General features: G+C 40.4%; 1 protein-coding gene across 1 annotated transcript in view; it reads left to right on the top strand.

Moving 5' to 3' along the window:
- SUSD5 (sushi domain containing 5) overlaps positions 1–18,343 on the top strand; it is a 42,841-nt gene extending 24,498 nt beyond the window's left edge. The window contains exons 4-5 of the mRNA XM_051611622.1: positions 4,994–5,182; positions 16,930–18,343. Of these exons, the coding sequence (XP_051467582.1) occupies positions 4,994–5,182; positions 16,930–18,212 (1,472 nt within the window). The 3' untranslated portion in view covers positions 18,213–18,343. The remainder of the gene's footprint in view (positions 1–4,993; positions 5,183–16,929) is intronic.
- The last annotated feature ends 3,000 nt before the right edge of the window (positions 18,344–21,343 follow it).

The raw sequence follows: 21,343 nt of genomic DNA, 5'->3' as shown, positions 1-21,343 counted from the left end.
ATAGTGCAGAGAAATGTGTCTTCTCAGTTTCTCATAAATGAATGTTTCATGCAGCCATTAGACTCAGGAGGACAACTCCACACCAGCTCAGGATCTGCTGAGATCAGAAAATTTCTCTCTTAGCCCCGAATGACAAAAATTGTCTAAAAATACATTATATTCTGCCTATTCTGAAAATGGAGTGTCACATTAAGTCAGATCTGGCCCAAATAGTGTGTTTTTGTCCTCTATCAAAGCTCATTAAAAAATGCCTCTAAGTATAAAAGAGATAAAGCAAGAAAAACAGAAAGCTGGAATTTTTCTTACCAGTCATTTTTTCTGTGAGACCACAAATTCAATTTCATATGTATATAATCCTCTCAGTTCCCTTTTTATTATAATGCAACAAAGGAAAGATTTCTCTGTTAATGGGTCTGAAGTTTTCCTGTTTCTTTCGTTCAGTGACTCACTGATATTTACAAGCAACAAGTAAGATCTCTATTCCGTAGGGCTTTGATTTGCTGCCACCATAGAAAAACTAAACAGGCAGCAACTTGTAGTAGAGTACAGGATAAATGCAAATCAAACTTTGTTCAACATGACTGCTGGCTCCAGATACCCATCAAAGCTTGGTGGCTAATGTACATAGTTCAGCTTGCCTTTTTTAGCAGTGAGGAAAAAAAGGAGTTACTCTGTTCCTTATAGAAAATGTGTTAAATGTACTTTTACAAGAGCAATCAAACTGCAACTTGCTCTGTGTAATATTCAACCCCCTTTTCTTTGTATTCATTGTGCTTTGCTGTGGATATGAAGTTTTTCAATTTTTCATTGCTACAGCTTTCTTTTCCACAGCTTTGCATATAGCTGACAGTGAATTTCCAGCTACCTGGTGATGTCATTTAAACTAATAAAATCTTACAAGTCGTATCTAATGAAAGAAGTATTGGCATCCTAACATTGGTAGCTTACAAGCAGCACTTGGCTATGACTAAGTTCTGGTTCTTTGTACTCAATTTGTACTTGGTATTTTTATCCAAAAAGAAATTTTCTGTGTACTTTAGTGTCTCTGCAATCAAGAAGAAAAACAAACTTCCACATTAGTCTTTCACAGGGTTGAGTGTTAAGAGCTGCATTTTCCAATTTCTTAATGATGAGATGACATCCTATAAATTCCAGTGGTCTCTCTGGAAAAACTCTGCTGAATTGAGTGGTTGTAACAGGGGATGTTTTACGTCAAAGAGGATGTTTCATGTCAGCTTTCAGAGCATGGTACACAACTACAGTAGCAATTGTAGATAATCAGATTTCAATATATTCCCAGTTCTGCCAGGTGGCGTGGAAGCTGAAGTCTGCATCTTTTTTATGTTGATTTTTTAAAATAATTTTTTACTTTTTCCAGTGGTCTTAGGCTGCCCTTTCTGTAAATAGTATTTTTATTGAAACATCTCAGAAAAATCTTTACAAACTGATGCGATGCTTGTAGTTTAAATCAAGAAGATGGAGCCCTGTTAGATGTTTGACCTCCCTGTCAACATGCAGGAAACTCATGAAGGGTCACAATGTCAAGGATCAGATTCCAAGCTTCCAGGTCTGACATGTGGTCTCCCACACAAGAAGACAGAGCATGGAAACTGCTGGATGGGGCCTGAGTGTCAAGCACATCAGGCTTTTCTGCTGGGAAGCATGGACTTGTCTCAGTTTTTAGTGATCACCAAGAAAATACAGTTTTATGGGAGGAGAGATGAGGGGAAACAGTGCTCCAGATGAAGAGTTCAGCACTGGAGGAGCCTAGTCCTCATCTACCAGCATCATCACTCCAGGCAGCCCCTTTGGTCACCTTAACAAAGAGCACTGCTGTGCCACTATATGACAAGCTGGTGCCAACACACCCTCTGTCACGCTTCGTGGCCCAGATCTGCCTCCTGTTCTCCAGCAAGAAAATGGCCTGAATGCCAGCACTGAGCACAGGCTGTTGTTCCAAACAAGTCCATGTTTTGCCAGCTCATGGTACAAAGGCTACAGACAAAAACCTGAAGCGTGGCCCCAGAAATAGCTCAGTGTAATGAGCTGCTGTCCGAGTGTCACTTCTGTACATGCATGAGAAAGAACATGTTTGGAAAAAGCTGAGCAGGAATTGTCATAGCAACTGAGACTGCAGCAGGATGAGGAGCTGTAAGATGCTGCAACCTGGAAAATTCCTGTGTATTTCACACAGGAATGGACAGCAGCAAAATGGATGTAAGAACCTGAGCTTGTCTTTGCAGGGTATCAGCTTTCACTTAAGCTTGTCTGTGCTGTCACTCAATAGGCTCTGCAGCAAAGACATGACCTTACAAAGTCTCATATGAGAGAGCTGAAACTTCCCCATTCAGTGTTTATCCATAAACATTTTTAAAATCTCTGCTTTTCTTTATATTCACACATCAGCCAGCTCTCTCTTTCAGGATCTCATAATTCCCTGTTACCACATCTGTAGCCAAATTTTACAGTAAAGCTCCCTTCAGCTTTCTTATTTCCTGGAAGGTTATAATGTGCTTTTTGAACGTGTTTGCCAATTTTAACTAATGTAAAGTGTTACTTTTCTGCTTCCTCTAGCCACAGGATTAAGAAGCAAGGTTTTGTAGATAAGAATACCCTCTGGTATATAATTGTCCCATACAGCCTAGGGATCAATGGTTCCCTCAGAGCAGATACACAGCTCCCATTTGTACGCATGGAAGTAGCTACATAAATAAAGTATATGAAATGCAGGGGTCTGTAGCATTCCTATGAGGCAATAAAATATTTTTTATTCCTTTCATCCACATCAATCTCTATTCATCCGACCAGTTCACAGGAAAGGCATTAGCTGCTAGCTGCTCCTCACTTCCTCAGATGCCAAGCCTCCATAAGACTGTACATAAACTGAGCTTTGTGTAGCCTCAAGAGCTTGTTTTTTCTGTCAGTGTGTGTGTGCATAACTCCCACTAACTTCTGAAGGTGTTAGGCAGTATATATGTATGTGTACAGTATGGAGAATGGACTTCAAAGCCTTGACTGCAGTTGCGTGTCCCTTAAATTAGTGGCAGATGTTTTTCAGCGTAACAGGTTGAGAAGTGGGCAGCCAGGTTTATCAGACAATTTCTAAAAGCCTGATGCAAAACAGATTTCACAGAGCATGGATGTGTATCTGAGGATGTTCATTTCACTACCAAGTAAACAACTGGCATATGGACATCATATTTCTAAATAAATGTGTATTTACCTATGCCTGGGTCAGAAGTGGGTAGATGATGGGAAAAGCTGCAGCCAGCACTCACAAGGATCTTGCAGAATGTCCCTGGGGCAAAGGCAGGAAAGCCTGAGCTTTTGCAGAAAGTAGATTGAAAAAGCTTTTCTGTCAAAACTTCCCCTGTGAAAACCCTGAACCCGAACTAGTGTCAATGTTTGTAAGATCTTGAGCTGATGCTGTCTCAAAAGTGGACTTCAGCAAAGTAGCAAGGGTGCTCTCTCAAGATGTTTCTTCTACTGCATGTTTAGGAGCAATAGTCTTGGAGGTCACTTTTTCAGCTTCCAAACAACCGTCTTTCCAAGGAATATAATATTTGTTTAGCTAAATAAATAATTAGGTTTTTGTACCAGGGCAAACTGTTTCAACAGGAGATTCAATAATAGAACACAGACCTGGCTTTAAGTTTTCCTTAATTCATATAATTAGCAGAACTCCAGAGCTATTACCTATTAGCCTTTTCATTTTCAGTTGTTCTGTATAAGGACAAAAGCAAGTTTTGAATCTTTAGTTACTTTGGCATGTGGAACTATTGTTTTTTCTTCCATGGTCAATAAGGTCTTCAGAACCACTGGAAAAAAATCCTAGTTTCAAGAAAGAATAGAGAAGTCATTATTTGTGCCAACACTTCACACTTTGTCCACTGGGTTTCTTGGTAAAATCATGTTCTTGCATCATAGGTTTTTTGTTTGTTTGTTTTGTTTTTCTGTAACTAAGAGATGTCTATTCCAGAAGGGACTGTAAAAAAGGAAACACGGTAAACTGCTCTTGAAGAGCACTTCTGAGAGAGTTAAGACCTTCAAGAGAAGAGAAAACTTGATACCTAGAAGTTTTCTGGAAGATCTTGGCCCACCTCATTAACAATCATCAAGATAATTTAAACCTGAAAAAGAGAGTTAAAATTCGGTTTACACTGTTGCTGGTGGTTGTCTGTCAGCTTCCTCTCTGCACTTCTTTCATGCCCAGGAAAACTCAAATAATTTTTTGTTACTGCTTATAGTAATTTTTGCTTCCTGGCTTTTAGTGCTGTCAGCAGAAATATTATCAAACATCTTGTTAGTTTTCATATCCTGATAAATTTAGTTCTTCAGATTCTCACAGACAGTAGAGCTATGTTATTCTTGGGTTTGGCTAAGTTGAAGAGTGCAAGTCACCATTTATTTTAGGGTGTCTCTAACCTAAAATACAGAAATTAGAGTAACTGGGAATAAACTTTTGGTTTCAAGAAAGATTAGAGATATTCTGAAAAATTAGTAGTGTCCACCTGGACCTTTTTCTTCTGTGAATGTGGACTGGGTCATTCCTCAGCCTCTGCCTGTGTGTTAAAGTGTAGTAGTAGTCTTAAACAATTTCACAAGCTTTTCTCTAGTTAAGAAAAGCTACTGTGTCCAAGCTTTTGCTTTCCAGTCCCACCCTACCTTTGTTCAGCTTGTAGAAGCAGGCAGAGAAGAGCTGTAGCTCGACATCCTGGACTGACTCCTCGTAAGAAACAAAGCCCTTCTAGATGCATCACTGTGACACATCATTAACATCACAGTTATCACATCACTGTTGTAGCCCAATAAATACCTTCTCATTTACAGCTGAAAATAGTTATGAAGGAGAATAAGGGCATGAATCAGATGAGATGCAAGTTCTGTGGGCATGACGTTTGTCCTCAGGGTAACCCTCTTAGCACCACTGTTAGCACTGCAGTTAAAGCCTATTGCAAGGTCGCTACAATCTCCTTCAATTTTTTTCTTTCAGACAAGCCCTGCGGGGACCCACCTTCCTTCCCCCACACCATCCTACATGGCCACACTGGCTTTGAGATGGGAGATGAGCTGCTGTACGTTTGTGCCCAGGGCTACGTCATGGGCAACAAGGAGACGGCGTTCACGCTGCTCTGCGACAGCTGCGGGGAGTGGTACGGGCAGGTGCAGGCCTGCGTCAAAGGTGAGCTCACCCAGTATGTGGAGCATCCCTCTGGAATGTCACAGTCTCCCGTCAGCCCAACCGAGACATTTTTGGGCTTATATGGACATCTCCCGGGCATGTGCAGTCCCAGTGAAGGCCTTGGTGCCTACAGAGTCAATGTCTTAGCAGGCCCAAAAGGACTTGTGCAATCCCATTGGTAGACATCTCCAGTCAGCCACAGGAGAGCAGAGTTTATTTATCTTTACATAAGCATAAAGTTTCTTTCTGGGCAGTAGAAGCCATTCAGAATTTAAAACATTGACTTTTTAACTGCAGATTCATTTTATCCATATCCGCTAACCCCATTTCAGGGATTCACTGAGTCTTATCCCAGAGTTATCATTCAGCTCCTCCCTTCCAGTCCACATCTTCCTTCTTTTTCCCCCAATACCCTTTTTCTTTAGTATTGTAGAATTGTAGAATGGTTTGGGTTGGAAGGGACCTTAAAGCTCATTTAGTTCCAACGCCCCTGCCATGGGCAGGAGCACCTCCCACTACACCAGGTTGTTCAAAGCCCCATCCAACCTGGCCTTGAACACTTCCAGAGAGGGGGCAGCCACAACTTCTTTGGGCTACCTGCGCCATTGTCTTACCACCCAGTGCTGAACATATTTTTTAATTACTGGAAAATAACTATTGGGAAGATGCTTCACCTGCATATTTAATAATAGAATCACCCTCTTTTGGGAAATCAGCTGTTTATAATTGTGTAAATACTCATTCTGTTTCTGGATGAGGTTTGTATCTTTGCAATGTACTTACTTTGCTTGCTCAAGGATACGGATTACAGTGGGCAATACAAGAAATACCAGAGATATTTTTTTCAGAGTAGTTCAAAAGCCATGCCTAGGCAGTGTTGGTGAGCCAAAGACATTGTTTACCAGATCGAGTATACAATGCAGGTTTGTATGTTCTGCTATGTTTATTTTCACATGAAGTCACTGAGTTTCTACAGAGCAGGCTACTCAAATGAAAACTTGTTGTTTGTTCTCACCTTTGGGAACCTAGAGCAAGGACAGAGAAAAGCCAGTGGCTTTTTGAAGGCATGCACTGTGCATGGCCTGCTCGCAAATAACATCTTTCTTTACCACAGATGTGCAGAGGCTGTCCATGTCTTTATCACCTGGTCACCAGCCTTACATCTTCATGTGATATTACATGCTGTGACCCCTGAGATAGCATCCTCTTTACAGATATGACATGGTGGCCTCATGGAGACAGGGGCAATACCTCTCAAGGGCACAGCAGACCAATATGCAGTTCCCTCCACTTCTTTATAATTTCTGAGTTGAACTGAGCTGACCATCCTTCAAGTGTTCTTGGTTTTTGATAGGTAATACAGTAGTTCTTCATCTTTTCAAACCCAGACATTGTCCACTGGCTGATCTGAGCTTTTACTAGCCCTCTTCTACTAGTTGCTTTAGCACTTTTGAACTTCTGGCCTTACATAAATGATAAATTATGCTTCTTTTTGGTACATTAGGAAAATTAAAGACCTGTGTAAGTTAAGAGAACTTGCCTGTGCCACAGAAGAAGTCTGTGACAGAGTGGCAGAAGTACAAATTGAATTAGAGCTAAGGAGTGAGATCTAAAAGTTTAAAAAGAGTGTATTATTTTTTAATTTGCCCCATTAAAAAGTCATACAATTTTTATCTTATACCATGCTTTCAGGATTGTTGCCTACAGGAACCAGCTACCCTGGAAGTGGATTTTCTAATCAAATAACTTGACTCAAGGAGTGGGGTTTTTATTAAAAACAACTCCCATAATTTATAATAATGACATTTCCTTAGTTTAAACCTTAAAGAAAATCCACCTTTATGTGTTAGTTCTATACTACAGCAAACTTTTAAACTTAAACTCTTGTTTAAACACGAGCTAAATAGTACCATGAGTTCAGATGTGGATGCAATTCAAACTCGGCTTTCTCATTCTCTTTCTCATGTTACCCTGCTCAATGCACAAAGCTCTCTATTTTCCCAATATTTAAGATCAGTCACCGGAGTATCTTACTATTTTTATCAGAGAGTTATCACACCTTTAAGATTGTGTTTATAACAAAATAAATAAATTAAGTTTTAAGCAGAGGAATAGGCAGCTGTGGCTGATCTATTTGGGCTGGAGTAAGCATATCCATTTCAGAACCCATATATTCCTTAATTCCCAGAGGCTTTCAAAGAGTTTGTTGGTTTTTTTTTACTCATGAATATATATCAGGCAGATATATACACCAGAAAGTGGATAATAATGAGAAAAAGTCAAACTTGTCCTTAGTAAAAACGGGTCTTGTCTGTGCATCAGGGAACCAGATATTCAAAAGCATCCAAATAATATAGAGATTAAAAAAATATATTAAAATAAAATTCTAACGTCTTTGAAACTATTTCAGCTTCCAGAACTGTTCTTACAAACAGCAGTTCAGATGATTAAGTTAAATACTGCAGGGAGTGAAGGAGGAGCATGGAGGGAGAGAAGGAAAAGAGTATCTACAGCTGATACCTCAGTGGGTCTGAATCTTCTATAATCCACAGCAAATTGATACTTCTTTTTCTTTCACTGGGGTTAGTGAAAATGCTGACTTTATCACACATAGATATAAAACTGTATTACACCAAAGTAAGGAAGGAAAAGAATCAGGCCATTTAAGTTGTATGTGTTTCACTGTTTTCCCTGGATAAATAGTCTATTTCCCCTGTTTTGCCTGAGCCTTTCACACAGCCACAGGGGAGAGAAAAATATTTTCAAAAGAAATAAGAAAGTGTGGCTGTAAAATCACAAACATCAACACTGGAACTTGGGAGCAGATGTAATATTGTGGATTATGATTTTTGAAATTATTTAAATGTAGAGCTCATGCTGAGGGGCTTCCTTTGATTAATGTTTTTCAAACACTTCAAGGACCTGGGATAGAAAATACAGTACATGTCCAATTAAAAATTACATATTCAGTCCTCCTGATCACAATTCTTTAAGAAATGAGGTTTTACAAGAAGACTGAAATGTGTGATTCTAGGGTTCGGTATTTTTTAAAAAGTAAGAATTGAGTGAAAAAGAAGAAAAAAAAGGAATTTAATCAAAATACACCTAATTTACATTTGATAGATATTTTGGGGTCATAGGAGAGAGGAGTATAATTATTAGTTAAGTACTCCAGAAGTCAGCACACACGCTGCTTTTGAAGTGCTTTGAGGCAACAGATTAACTTCCCTATCATGAAGGTTAATGATGGGACTTAATGGAGAATTTATATCCCTGTTAGCAGAGCGGGCCATTTCTATCCCAACTGGCTCACATCAGAGAAAAGATCATGAGGCCACTTCAATGAACTTTGAAGTGCTATGTTTAGAGGCTGGTAAGGTGATACGGTTCCCTTGTTCTCCATCTGTGCTGGATGAGCTACTGGAAATGTGAAGCAGTCCCGATGCTCTTACACTAACCCAACTGGACCACAGGGAGAAAACTCTGGTCAGAGGATTAAAAGATATAAGGCCTGTTCCTACCTCCTGCACTGTATCTGAGACCAGGGGCAAGTCACTGTACTACTCTCTGTTTCTTACTCCACCTCAGCTGTGAAAGACTGATAACATTTATCCAATTTCATAAAGCTTTCTGAGATCTGTGCATGTTACAGCTGCATATTACTGTCCTGCTTGGTTCCTGGCACATTATGATACCCAGCTTTACATTCCCAGTTGCTCACCCAGAGCAAATATGGATTCAAACAACTATCGTTATAGCAGTATCCAAACATAGCACCTAAATGTTCTTTGAAGTAGTTTTATGATCATCTTTTCTTCCTGTTTTGATCCAATTGGAAGAGCTACAGCCCATTCTGGCACCCAGGGTGTAAGTGTACAACCATACAACTAGAAAATTCATAAAGTAAATTAAAAATATATATCATGCATCGATATACATATAATCCAAAATATGTGGCAAAACTTGGCTGTGGGCATAACTGAACAAAATCCATTTCAGGGTTATAAGAAGTGGATTCTGGATACAGTATAGTATGCTGGAAATTAAGAAAACAGTACACTGCAGATGCCTTTAATATACTTCATGCACACCAGGTAATGGACCGTAATTTTTAACCAAAATGCTGAGAAAAAGTGTGGCTCTGTACAGTTAGTGTTTCCCACATTTTCTCATCATGAAAAGATGCTGTGTTCAAGCTGAAAACACAGGGATATTCAACCCCACGAAGCAAACTTAAGCAGAGAACAAGGAAATACATGTTTTTTGTAGTTTATTATTTTTACTGTTTCTGTGGAGAGAACACATTATCAGAAAATATATCCTAAAGGTAGGCATTTTAGTAAGGTCTAAAAGCAGATGTATATGTACCATGCTGTGGCTGCCCTGCAGGCACAGAGACTAAAGATACAGTTGTTAAAAGACTTTTGTTTTTTCCTTCAAATGAACCATAGTTTCAATATCAGGAGCATTAATACCAGCATTTCAGTGGGAGGATCAGGGCTGTATTGCATTAGGTTGCATCCTGGAGAGTTTGCTTCCTTAAAGAGAAGGCAGATTAGATAGCTGAGAAGTCATGTCACATCTCTGTCCTAAAACTGGCTAAGAAGAATGTCAAGTATTTACCCTCCTCCACTGTCTGCTTAGGGTTTTTCCAACTATAAGCTTGTGGCAGGAGAGCTCATATCTTCTGAACATCTAAGGAATCTCTCCAGTACCAACATTTGGATACTTGTCTAGTGTGTTCAGAGCTGGTCTAACCTTTCCACTGTGAGGACTTCTGATTTAAGTGTAAGGATTCGAATGACTTGGACCACTTCTGAAAGCTTGATCTACAGCTCCCAGTCTTTTTGCTTAATTCAACTATTCTTATTACTTGGAATCACAGAATCATAGAATCACTTAGGTTGAAACAGACCTTTAAGATCATCAAGACCAACCATTAATCCTACTGTACTATGCCCAGCACTAAGCCATAGTCCCAAGTGCCACATCTAGACAACTTTTAAAGACATCCAGGGATGGTGATTCAACCACTTCCCTGGGCAGCCTGTTTCAGTGTCTGACACCCTTTCAGTGAAAGAGTTTTTCCCAATGTCTAGTCTAAACCTCCCCTGTGGCAGCTTGAGGCCATTTTCTCTTTTTGTGTCACCAGTAACTTGTGAGAAGAGACCAGCACCTACCTCTTCACAATGTCCTTTCAGGCAGTTGTAGGGGGCAATGAGATCTCCCCTCAGCCTCCTTTTCTTCAGACTAAACAGCCCCAGTTCCCTTAGCTGCTCCCTGTAAGTCTTGTTCTTGAGGCCCTTCACCAGCTCGGTCGTCCTTCTCTGGACACAATCCAGCACTTCCATGTCTTTCTTGTATTGAGGTGCCCAAAACTGGACACAATATTCAAGGTGTGGCCTCACCAATGCTGAGTACAGAGGAACCATCCCCTCCCTGATCCTGCTTGCTACAGTATTCCTAATACAGGCCAGGATGTCATTGGCCTTCTTGGCCACCTGGGCACACTGCTGGCTCATACTCAGCTGCCTGTCAATCACAACCCCCAGGTCCCTTTCTGCTCTAGCAGCTTTCCAGCCACTCTTCCCCAGGCCTGTAGCACTGCATGGGGTTGTCATGGCCCAAGGGCAGGACCCAGCACTTGGCCTTGTTAAACACCATACAGTTGACCTCAGCCCACCAATCTAGTCTGTCCAAGTCTCTCTGTAGAGCCTCCATACCCTCAGGCAAATCAACACTCCCTCCCAACTTGGTGTCATCTTTAAACTTCTTGAGGGTGCATTCTATCTCCTCAGCAAGATCATTGGTGAAGATGTTAAAAATAAGTGGTCCCAACACTGAGCCCTGAGGAACCCCACTTGTGACAGACAACCAGCTGGATTTAACTCCATTCACCACCACTCTCTGGGCCCAGCCACTCAGCCAGTGTTTTACTCAGCAGAGCATCTGCCTATCCAAGCCGTGAGCAGCCAGTTTTTTCATCAGAATGCAGTGGCACACAGTGTCAAAGGTCTTACAGAAGTTCGGGTAGACAACGTCCACAGCCTTTTTCTCTCGTCAACCAGATGGGTCATCTTGTCATAGAAAGAGATCAGGTTGGTCAAGCAGGACTTTCCTTTCATAAACCCGTGCTGACTGGACCTGATCACCTGGTTGTTCTGTATATGGTGCTACCTCCAGTCCACTGAGACCTCCCAGGTCATTTACCAGCCAGGACTGCTGGTAAATGTTGGAGAGAGGCTTGGCAAGTGAATCTGTCAACTCCTTCAGTACTCTTGGGTGCAACTCACCTGGCCCCATAGACTTATGGATGTTTAGGTAGTGTAGCAGGTCACTGACAATTTCCTCTTGGATTACAAAGGTCTCATTCTGCCCCACCTTCCCATTTTCCAGCTCAGGAGACTGCCTGTCTACAGAACAACCAGTTCTACTGCTAAAGACTGAGGCAAAGAAGGCATTTAGCACCTCAGCCTTTTCCTCACCCTTTGTCAATATGTTTCCCCCAGCATCCAATAAAGGATGGAGATTCTCCCTAGTCCTCTTTTTGTTATTCATGTATTTATAGAAATACTTTTATTGTCTTTGACAGCAGTAATTAAATTGAGTTCTAGCTGGGCTTTGGCCCTCCTAATTATCTCCCTGAATTGCTTTACTACATCTTTGTATTCCTCATGAGAGGCCTGTCCTCTCTTCCAGAGGCCATAAACTCTCCTTTTCTTCCTGAGCTCCAGCCAAATCTTTCTATTCAGCCAGGCTGGTCTTCTTCCCCAACAGCTCATCTTTTGGCACACGGGGTCAGCCTGTTCCTGGGTCTTTCAGACTTCTTGAAGTATGTCCAGCCTTCATGGACTCCTTTACCCTTCATGACAGTCTCCCAAGGGACTTTGTCAATCAGTTTCCTGAACAGATCAAAGTCTGTCCTCTGGGAGTCCAAGGTGTAAGTTTTACTCACCCTGCCTCCTTCTCCAAGAATTGAAAACTCTTTAAGTTCATGGTCAATATGCCCTAGACTTCCTCCAAATGTTACTTCCCCCACAAGTTCTTCTCTGTTCACAAGCAGCAAGTCCAGAAGGGCACCCTCCACAGTTAGCTCCCTCACCAGCTGTGTTAGGAAGTTATCTTCCAGGCTCTCCAGGAACCTCTGGAACTGTTCTCTCTCTGCTGTATTGTATTTCCAGCAGACAACTGAAAAGTTGAAGTCCCCCATTAGAACTTAAAACCAGTCCCCCATTAGAACTTCAAACATTGCTTTCTGAGTTTTCAAGAGTAGTACTGATTCACACTCATGGGTTCTGTAAGCTTGAGTAGCCAGGGTAATTTCATTCGATTTCACAAATAAAATCAGCAACAAAACATATTCATAGCCTGTCAAAACAATTGTTATGACAAACTTTGATTCTCTTTTCAGGTCTATCGGTAGTTGTATTGGATTAATGCAAAGTATCAATCTGGCATGAGCTGATTATGCCAGATCAAATGACTTAAAAAAATTGTGATGGGTTATTTATTTGTATTAGCAGGCTTTATGCTGGAATAAAAATCATCCTCTTGTAGCTTGTGGAAAAGACAAATAATGCAATTTTTGTCTAGAGTACTCTTGTTGATTTGAGAGAAATGTGTGTGTGTGCCTGATCGAAGTCCAAGGATAATTCTTTGAGATACAGTAGTTCAAAAATCTGATCAATTTTAGGCAGATCAGTTGACATGCTCTTTTTCTTCCTACCCTCATAGACAGATGCCAGCTTGTTAATGTTTGCTGCAACTACTTTGAGTTTATTAGAATAAAGATGTTTTTATCCAGTAGAAATGTTTATGGTGATGGTCTACATAGAATCAAGTTTCAGTTTCCTGTACTCCAAAAATACATCCACTGAATATGCAGTGCACTTTTGGGTAGTTCAAAATAGCAACACTCAAAATAGAGCCTGGATGCCAATATGCTGTCTAGAAGAAAAATTAAACTGATCCTTCAGTGTGGAAAAGCAGGCTCTTTGGCTTTGCTTGTCTCTGTGTTTGGTCACTGTTTTCACATTAGGATCAAAATTTGAAGGAGATGAAAATTCTTTAGGACTGGATGTCTCCCAGAAAAGAAGACAAGGCTAAATTAAAAGGATTTTACCTTTAAATTGAGCTTCACATCTTTTGTAGTATGCCATTTCAGCATCTGTTGCTGTGAAATGTTCATTTCAGCCTCAGTAATTCCTCAGATGGTGAATTGAAACTCACTGATCCTTCAGTCTGCCAGAGGAAGGCAGGGGAAGATATAACAATGACCAAATATAGAAGTATTTTGGTCCTGAACTAATTAATTTCTTTACTAGCTTTTCTTAAAACCAGACCTGCCTGGATTGGAGGGAAGATGCAACCACTTTCATATCAGTTGCTAGGTGTTTTTAAAATGTGTATAAATAAAACATACAACTATTTGGATAATAGGTGGATCTGAATCTACTTTGGTATTTGCTCTTTAGTACTGAGACTAAAATTTGAAGAGCTGGAAAGCTCAAGAAAGTGCTGAGGAGGTGAGCAAAAAGAAGTGCAGTTCTGCAATCCTTTCCTGGAAAATCAAGCTCAGGGCTGACTTAAAAGATTGTCATGGTAACACAAACTCACTAAATATCAAGCCCAAGCCCCATTTGAAGGTCTGCGGCCCAGAAGAAAGAATAGAGTATTATTACTGTGTAAGTCAATTCAGGATCGTATAAATCAAAGCTTCAGGCTGAGGGGGTCTGTATTTCCTTTGATGGTCAGAGAGCTCAATAGTTGCTTTCATTCTGGCATCCTGTAAGTTAACATTAGTTATGTTGATAGTCTTTGCTGTTAACTATACAAATACAGGAGATTGCATATGAAAATACATTATAGCAGCTTTACAACTTGGGCCACAATCTGATTGTCAGGAGGAACAAGACTCCCTTATGCTGTGACTAGCACATAATGACCTCCAATCTCAGACTCTCTTTAGACTACAATGGGCTTTTTCTTTTCTCAGCTGAGCATCAAGAAAGCACCAATTCATTGCTACGCATGCAGGATCAGGCCCAAAGACAGCAGGTTTGATGAAGACTTGATTAATGGTTCAACAAACCCTTAATAATGTTTTGATAGACTGAGGACTCATATTTTCCAAGAAGCACATGGTCTCTTGATGCGCTTCCATAGCACTTTCTTCTCAAGGGTCTGGAAGTACACAGCAGGAGTGACACCAAAGGGGAAGAGCTTCCAGTTCTATAGAAAACATATTGCTATAGTTGTTTAGCATTCAGCAATGATCCATACTGGTCAATCAGATGAATAGTAGCTGCCTATTCATATTGCTAACCAAAGAATAGGTCTGGAGGAAACAACACAAGCATACAACTGGAATTTTGTTCATGGGTGTGTGTGCGTGCATTCACTAGAACACCATCACATAAAAATCAATGTTTCATTCATGCACTTCACATACATCCAATAGACACCTATGAGCTGTCCTGAGAGACACTGGACTTTGCTGAAGGAGCCATGTGAGATACCAGCTTTTAGCAGGAGTTTGGATAGTAAGAGGACATAATGCCTAGAGGCACCGTTTCCATGCAAAGAGAGCAACAAATAGGAAAAGTCTCAAGTGAAAGAGAGGCGAGGGGCAAAGTGAGACTAGCATTTGATAGTTTTCTAAGTGCTGCTCAGCAATGGTCTGTGCCACACAGAGCTTCACAAAGATGTTGTTAAAATGCTTTGGTATTCAGAGGTACCCTGAAGCCATTAACAGAAGTGAAATACTGTTGGAAAATATTTTAGGATTAATTAGAAAAGTGAGAATCCTACCAGGAAGCTTCTCACTATGAGAGCTGGATTCCCCTGTCTGTTAAGTTGTTTTTACACCAGGCAGAAGTTTTTTACTGCTTTGGAGAGGACCGAGAGGATCTAGAGGATTACAGAAGCAGACGAGGACACCAGAGCTGGGAGGGAGAGAGGTCCATTTTTGGTGCTGTTATATCACAGGCAGGTTTCACCCTACATCTGTGAGATGAGAGGACTTGCTGAGAACATCCAGTTCTCCAGCATGATAACTGTCACAGAGGCATTAACTCTCCGCAGGCTATGTCACACATCTTGGTTTCTTCAGCATAACTGCTTTGGTTTATGGTAGACCCAGATGCTATTCCAAGAAAAATACCTTTTGCTAATACTCATTCTGTTCTGGCACCTGGCTTAAGTTGTTCTGGCAAAAAAAGTAAGCTGGTATGAGCTGTATCACCACTAAGTGTTTTTGGTCAGACTGGTTTGACAATATTTCTAATCTTTCTTAAAAGTAGACCAAATATGGCTCCGCCAGAAGTCTGGGAAGCAGTCTCTAAGGACTATGTGACTCACTTGGAAGCTGAGGTGGACCCCAGATGAAAATGCTATTCAAAGGTGGTTGAGTGTAAAAAGGCAAAAGAAGATAAGGCTTTATGAATGCATTGATTTGTAATACAGCTTGTCCTATTAATTTCTTGTTTCCTTTGTCATGCCAGATCTATTGCTTCACTGTCTTTTTGAAAGACTAAACACTCTCTTAAAAAGGAAAGTTCAGTTTGTTTTATTTTCCATATCCCAAGGCACTATTTTCTTGGGCTTTTAATGCTAGCATAAATCTCAGCAGTTACATCAGCTTTCTATGGAGTAAAACTTGTGTGAGCTGAAAATCAACCACTCTGTCTAGTTTGGAAAATTTTTCATTGAGCTAAGGCTTTAGAGGAGTGTAAGAAATATAAATTACAATGTATTATTCAATTATAATTCAAACATTTATCTTCATGCTTAAGTCAAGTCTATTTTGTTATGAGTGGTAGGTCTGTTGAGGCATGGGGAGTACTTCTAAATCAAACTCAAACTTTTTGATGAATCAGCCCCTCTGTTGCACTCAGTTATTTTTTGCCAGTTTTCTCTTTTTTTTCCCTTCTCTTTTTGATAATATTTAGTTTCTTAAAACTGGAAGCCCCAGGGTTGATTACCTAGGTGTTAGGCTTTAAACACTGGAGACAGAGGTTTCTATCCTTGCAGTCATGGATGCGTCTTGCTTTCTTCAGATGAAGATAAGCAGAACTCAGTGTCAGCTTTGGTGGGGGATGGTCTCCCTTGGGCAGCTCTGGCAGCTCTCATGGAGTGAGTAACACCATTCAGCTCACCTGATCCCAGGTGTTGTATCATTGCAACACTAAAGTCACTAATGAAAAGCACTGTGTAAAGATAAAAATTGAACAGAAGGTACTGAACATAATCCTCTAAAATCCGCTGACTCAAAAGTGACGAAATTGCTGGAAAACTTGTAGATTTTTATTATTTTTTACAGTCCACTTAGTAAATGATTATTTTTTGCTATACATTCCTCTCCACATTCATTACTTGTTTGAGTATGATGAAAAATTTCAAGTCTGGTAAAAAGAATCATATTAGGGAAAGTGAAGGTTTGTGATAACAATGCACAATTGAACCACAGAGAGTAAGTTATTTATATACATTTTTCAGTCAGGAAAGATGAGCTATTAGCAGTTAGCAATGACACCTATTCTGATTTCTTGTTTTAAACTTGGTATTGACAATGGGGTGGGCCTTCCCCTTTTCAGATAAACAATAACACCGAATGAAAAATATTGTCTAAAAGTCACTCCTCATGACACCTTTCTTCTTGGCTTGTTGTAACAAATAAGCCCAATGCTTTTCTGGAGAAATTAAATGTTGACTTCTGAGTGTTGCTGTTTTTCTTTTTACTTTTGTAGATGAAACTGAGGCTCACATTGACTACGAAGATAACTTTCCTGATGACAGATCAATACCTATTGCTGAGAATGAACATGTCAATGGCAAAGAGGAAACTGAGCATGGGCAAGAACAGCTTTCCCTTACTAAAGTTTCAGAGGAAGGCAGAACTGGAATTATCAAAGCTGTTACTCAGGACACACACACTTCTGAAAAAGGAAGCAGGGCACCAACTGAGTCCCCTGTGTCACTCCTAAGCCAAAAAAACTTGTTCTGGTTTCCATCAGAGGCTTTCAGTGAGCCTGAAACAGAGAAACAGACAGATGATTCCACTAAAGCACATTTTTCTGAAGGTGATAACCACATCGGAGGGAAGACGGCCTATGATGAACCTGGTGCCAAAATGTTTTATGACAGTGAGGATTTTCCCATTGGACCCTTTCTCACAACTAATGATACAAAGGCAGAGATAGATGCAGTGGCCATTACTGACGAGTCATGGTTAGATGGCTATCCAGTAACACAGGAAGTGGTAGAGGATGATGAAGAGGAGGGGGATAAAGTTGATGGATCAATGGGAACAGAAGATGATATTGTTCTCACAACAGACCAACCAAATCATGTTGAAGTAGGAAAATCAGGCAATGGTAGCCCAGCTCCAGAGGAAGGTTTAACACAGATTGTGGCAGCAACAACACGGATAGATGATGAAGGGGCCAAAGAGACACCAGTACCACTTACATCAGTGAGTGGTCTGGAGAACTTGAATGTGAGCAGAAGTTATGATGATGCCGCATGGGACCACCCAACGGCATCTCCAGAAACTATGACTCAGGAGCCCACTTCAACAATGCTGTTTGACATAACCAGCTTAAAAACATCCATGTCAGAAACCTCTCTGATGGTCAGTCCCTCCGATCACACTCCACATGCAGAAGCAAAAGAAACAACTGGCTACCCAGCACAAGTAGCAACCACTGCACCAGCTCCAGATATCATTACTGACACATCGTCCCAGGAATTACCCGAGCAAGAAAATCTCACCCATGGCCTGGGAGAAGAGCCTGTCCCCACTTCTGAGCCATGTGAGGGAGAAGATTGTTCTAAGTCCAGCAAAGGTGCTATCATAGCAGTAATTGTGATTCTTCTCTGCTTGTTACTAGTTGCAGCTGTCCTGGCTGTGTGGTTTTTCAAAAGACGGCAGCAGAAAAATTCTGTCTATAAACTAAATGGAAGGTGTCAACCCAGACATCATTGCTACCACCACTACCATCACCAGCACATTGAAATGCAGAAGGTCTAACCAAGGGTCTTTTGTCAGAGATGCTAGAAATCAGAAGAAAAACATATTGACGCTAGAAGGATCACATGACTCATGGATGCCAAAATCCAGCAGTGCAGAAAGCAGATGTAAAAAAGAATGATAAAAGAACGTAGAAGACAGAAAAGATTTCATCATTTTGAAATCACAGTTTAGCAAATTTGACGTTTCAGAGCTGAAGAATCTGTATGTTTTTATCACAAGTCTTTTGGAGACACCAGCAGGACACAGCGTGCTTGGTAGTACATCTACAATTTGTTCCGCTTTTACATTTTTCTCCTATTAATAATAAATTAATTGATTAATTTCTGTGTTACCTGGTTATAATGTAATGGTAGGGCTGGTCAGGCCTTCTTGGTCTATTCTCAGTCGAAGAGGGAAAAAAAGGAGTGAAGATGGATATTTTTGGAGCAACCACACATTTGGTGTTTGTTCCTATTTTAGAATCTGTCCAAGATGGTCAGGATAAACCACCGTAACAAATTATTACCTGATATGTCTTAAAAAGAAAAACTATGTGCTGCCATACTTTAATGGATAGTATTGCAATGATTACTAAGGTACTTTTCTTCAACATTGTGAATTTAACAAGCCACAGATGTTGGATCATTACGCTATTTTCTGGAAAGTTTTCTTTTAGCCTTATTGAAGAACTGCCATTCTTATACTAATCTTTCTACAGAAATCACAGTGTCTCCCTGGAATTCAGATAATACTGTAAGTGGCATTCTTCCTTGAGTATCAGCAGGAGAGGAGTCAGAGCACCTCCGATCCCAGGTATTAATGAGGAATAGCCTCTTATTACAGAGCCAAACAGTGATGAAGCACTTGCCAGGGGAACCCTATCTGAAAGTCAGTTGCTTTTCTGAACGTGACACCAACTGACCAAGATACTGAATTTTGACTCACAGTTATTAGTACCTCTGGCAGCTGAAGCCATGTGTAATACTTCTGCCATATGAACTTTGTAGAAGGACTGATTTTCACCATTTTGCTCTTTCATCAGTTGGAGAGTGTCTGGGGTGGGCATTCGGTGTGGGAGATGGGTATATATTTTGAATGCTGCTCATTGTGGTTTTAAAAACAAAGCAAACCTGGGAAAGACAGAAACTGCATCCAGTTGATAAAATCCAAACACTTGGCTTGACAGGCTGTCAGTTGTAAAAACACAGAGGCTGTTCAAACTGCATGTTCCATTTCAAGCTGTTTTGAAAACAGAGAGAGAGAGAAGTTGTTTTCTAGAATCCCTTAACATAGTTATGGTGTGTTGAGTACCTTTCTGAATGAACAGGAGGAAGGCTGGCAACTGTGAGTAATCTGCTGGTCAGAAATTAATTCATGTGCCATTCTATTGTACAGCCTTAGCCAAAATGCACCAGTTGTTCAGCACATGAAAATCCTGGATTAAAAAAAGGTGATAGGGTGGAGTCCACCCAGTTTCATGTTCTGCCTTGAGTCACAGTGATAGCTATCACTAACTCCATGGAAGGCAGACTTTATGAAATGGAGTGCAGAATCATATTGGTCATGCATACAGCCATCAATCTCCATGCTGGTAAGGAAAACAAAGCATTTTTGGATAATGGCTGCACGTTATCTTGGAGAATTTAACCTCAGAGTGCTAAGAGTTGAATCTAATTGCCTGGCAGGAACCACAGTAAATAAAGAAGGACAGAACTGTACAGATTTGTAAATATCGTGTTCTCTGACATATGCATGAATTTATGCTTTTAATGCATTATAGATGATGAAATAACCTAGAATTTCTGTTGTAAACTATTTTTTTATGCAGTAACTTTTTAAAAATACACAATGGATTTCGCACTAAGAAACCTTATGGACACTGTTAACTCAACTAAAACATGCCATCTGTAATCTCATGGAAATATGCTGAAAAATAAACACAGCAACATCCATTAAAAATACTGTTTAACTGAAAGGTACAAGTATGTGTTACCATTCTGTGTAACATCATTTGAAATGAAAAGTCAGTACCATTTGGCTCAGGAACTGAACATGTGAAAATGAGACTCAAAATATAATTACAAACCCGAACTGCACAGGGATCTTATTTGAGACTTAGAAATACTTTTTATTCATGAACCAGAAGAAAATGTACATTAACATAATGCTTTGGAGGTATTTAAATAAAAATCAAGTTATAAAATAAAAGGGAAAGGAAGTGCCTCTCTGTGTTCTTGTGCAAATCACCCACTTTCCCCCTCATGTTTATGGAGAAAAGATAGGTCTGTCACTCAGATAACTCTTGTAGAAGACACTTTGATATTAAAATATAAGCTGAAAAGTATTCAACTTAGTCTGCCGGTCAAGCTCTGCTCAGAGGACCATCTACCCCCTTTTGTAGAAGCCTCTGTTTTCACTTTACCAGAATGATTCAGGGAGTTTGGGGAAACCAATAAAAAGCTGGGGATAAACAGTTTGTGAATGCTACATTTGACTTAGACCTATTTTTGCATGCAAAACTTGGCTAATCAAAGACAGTGGGAATGGCAAACAATAAATATAGTACAGTAAACACAAAACCTGAAGATGATAAGAAAAGCAACCAATCTGGTGAGGGACCTAGAGAACCAGGCCTGTGAGGAGAGGCTGAGGGAACTGAGATTGTTTAATTTGGAGACGAGGAGGCTGAAGGCATACCTCATTGCTCTCTACAACCACCTGAATGGAGGTCGTAGTGAGGGAAGCACTGGCCTCTTCTCTCAAGTGAATAACTGTAGGAGTAGAGGAAATGGCCTCAAGTTGCACTGGGGGAGGTTTTGACTGCACATTAGAAAGAATTTCTTTACCAACAGAGTGCTCAGGCACTGGAACGGGTGGAGTCACCATCCCTGGAGGTGTATAGCCCGGAGGTAGATGTGGCATGTGTTGTTGGTTTTGTGGGGTCTTTGGTTGTGGGTTTTTGTTGGGTTTTTTTTGTTACTGTTTGGGTGGATTGTGTTGTTCACACTCCCTACCCATCCTCCGATGTGGACAGCTGGACTAGGTGATCTTAGAGATCTTTTCCAGTTATGATGATTCTTTGATTCTGCATTATTCTGTGATAAGGATAAAATACAGGGAGGGATGAGTTACTCAATATATACTCAGTA

The sequence above is a fragment of the Apus apus genome, chromosome 2 (assembly GCF_020740795.1).
Source record: "Apus apus isolate bApuApu2 chromosome 2, bApuApu2.pri.cur, whole genome shotgun sequence".
NCBI lineage: Eukaryota > Metazoa > Chordata > Aves > Apodiformes > Apodidae > Apus > Apus apus.
This window is presented reverse-complemented; position numbering and strand designations above follow the sequence as displayed.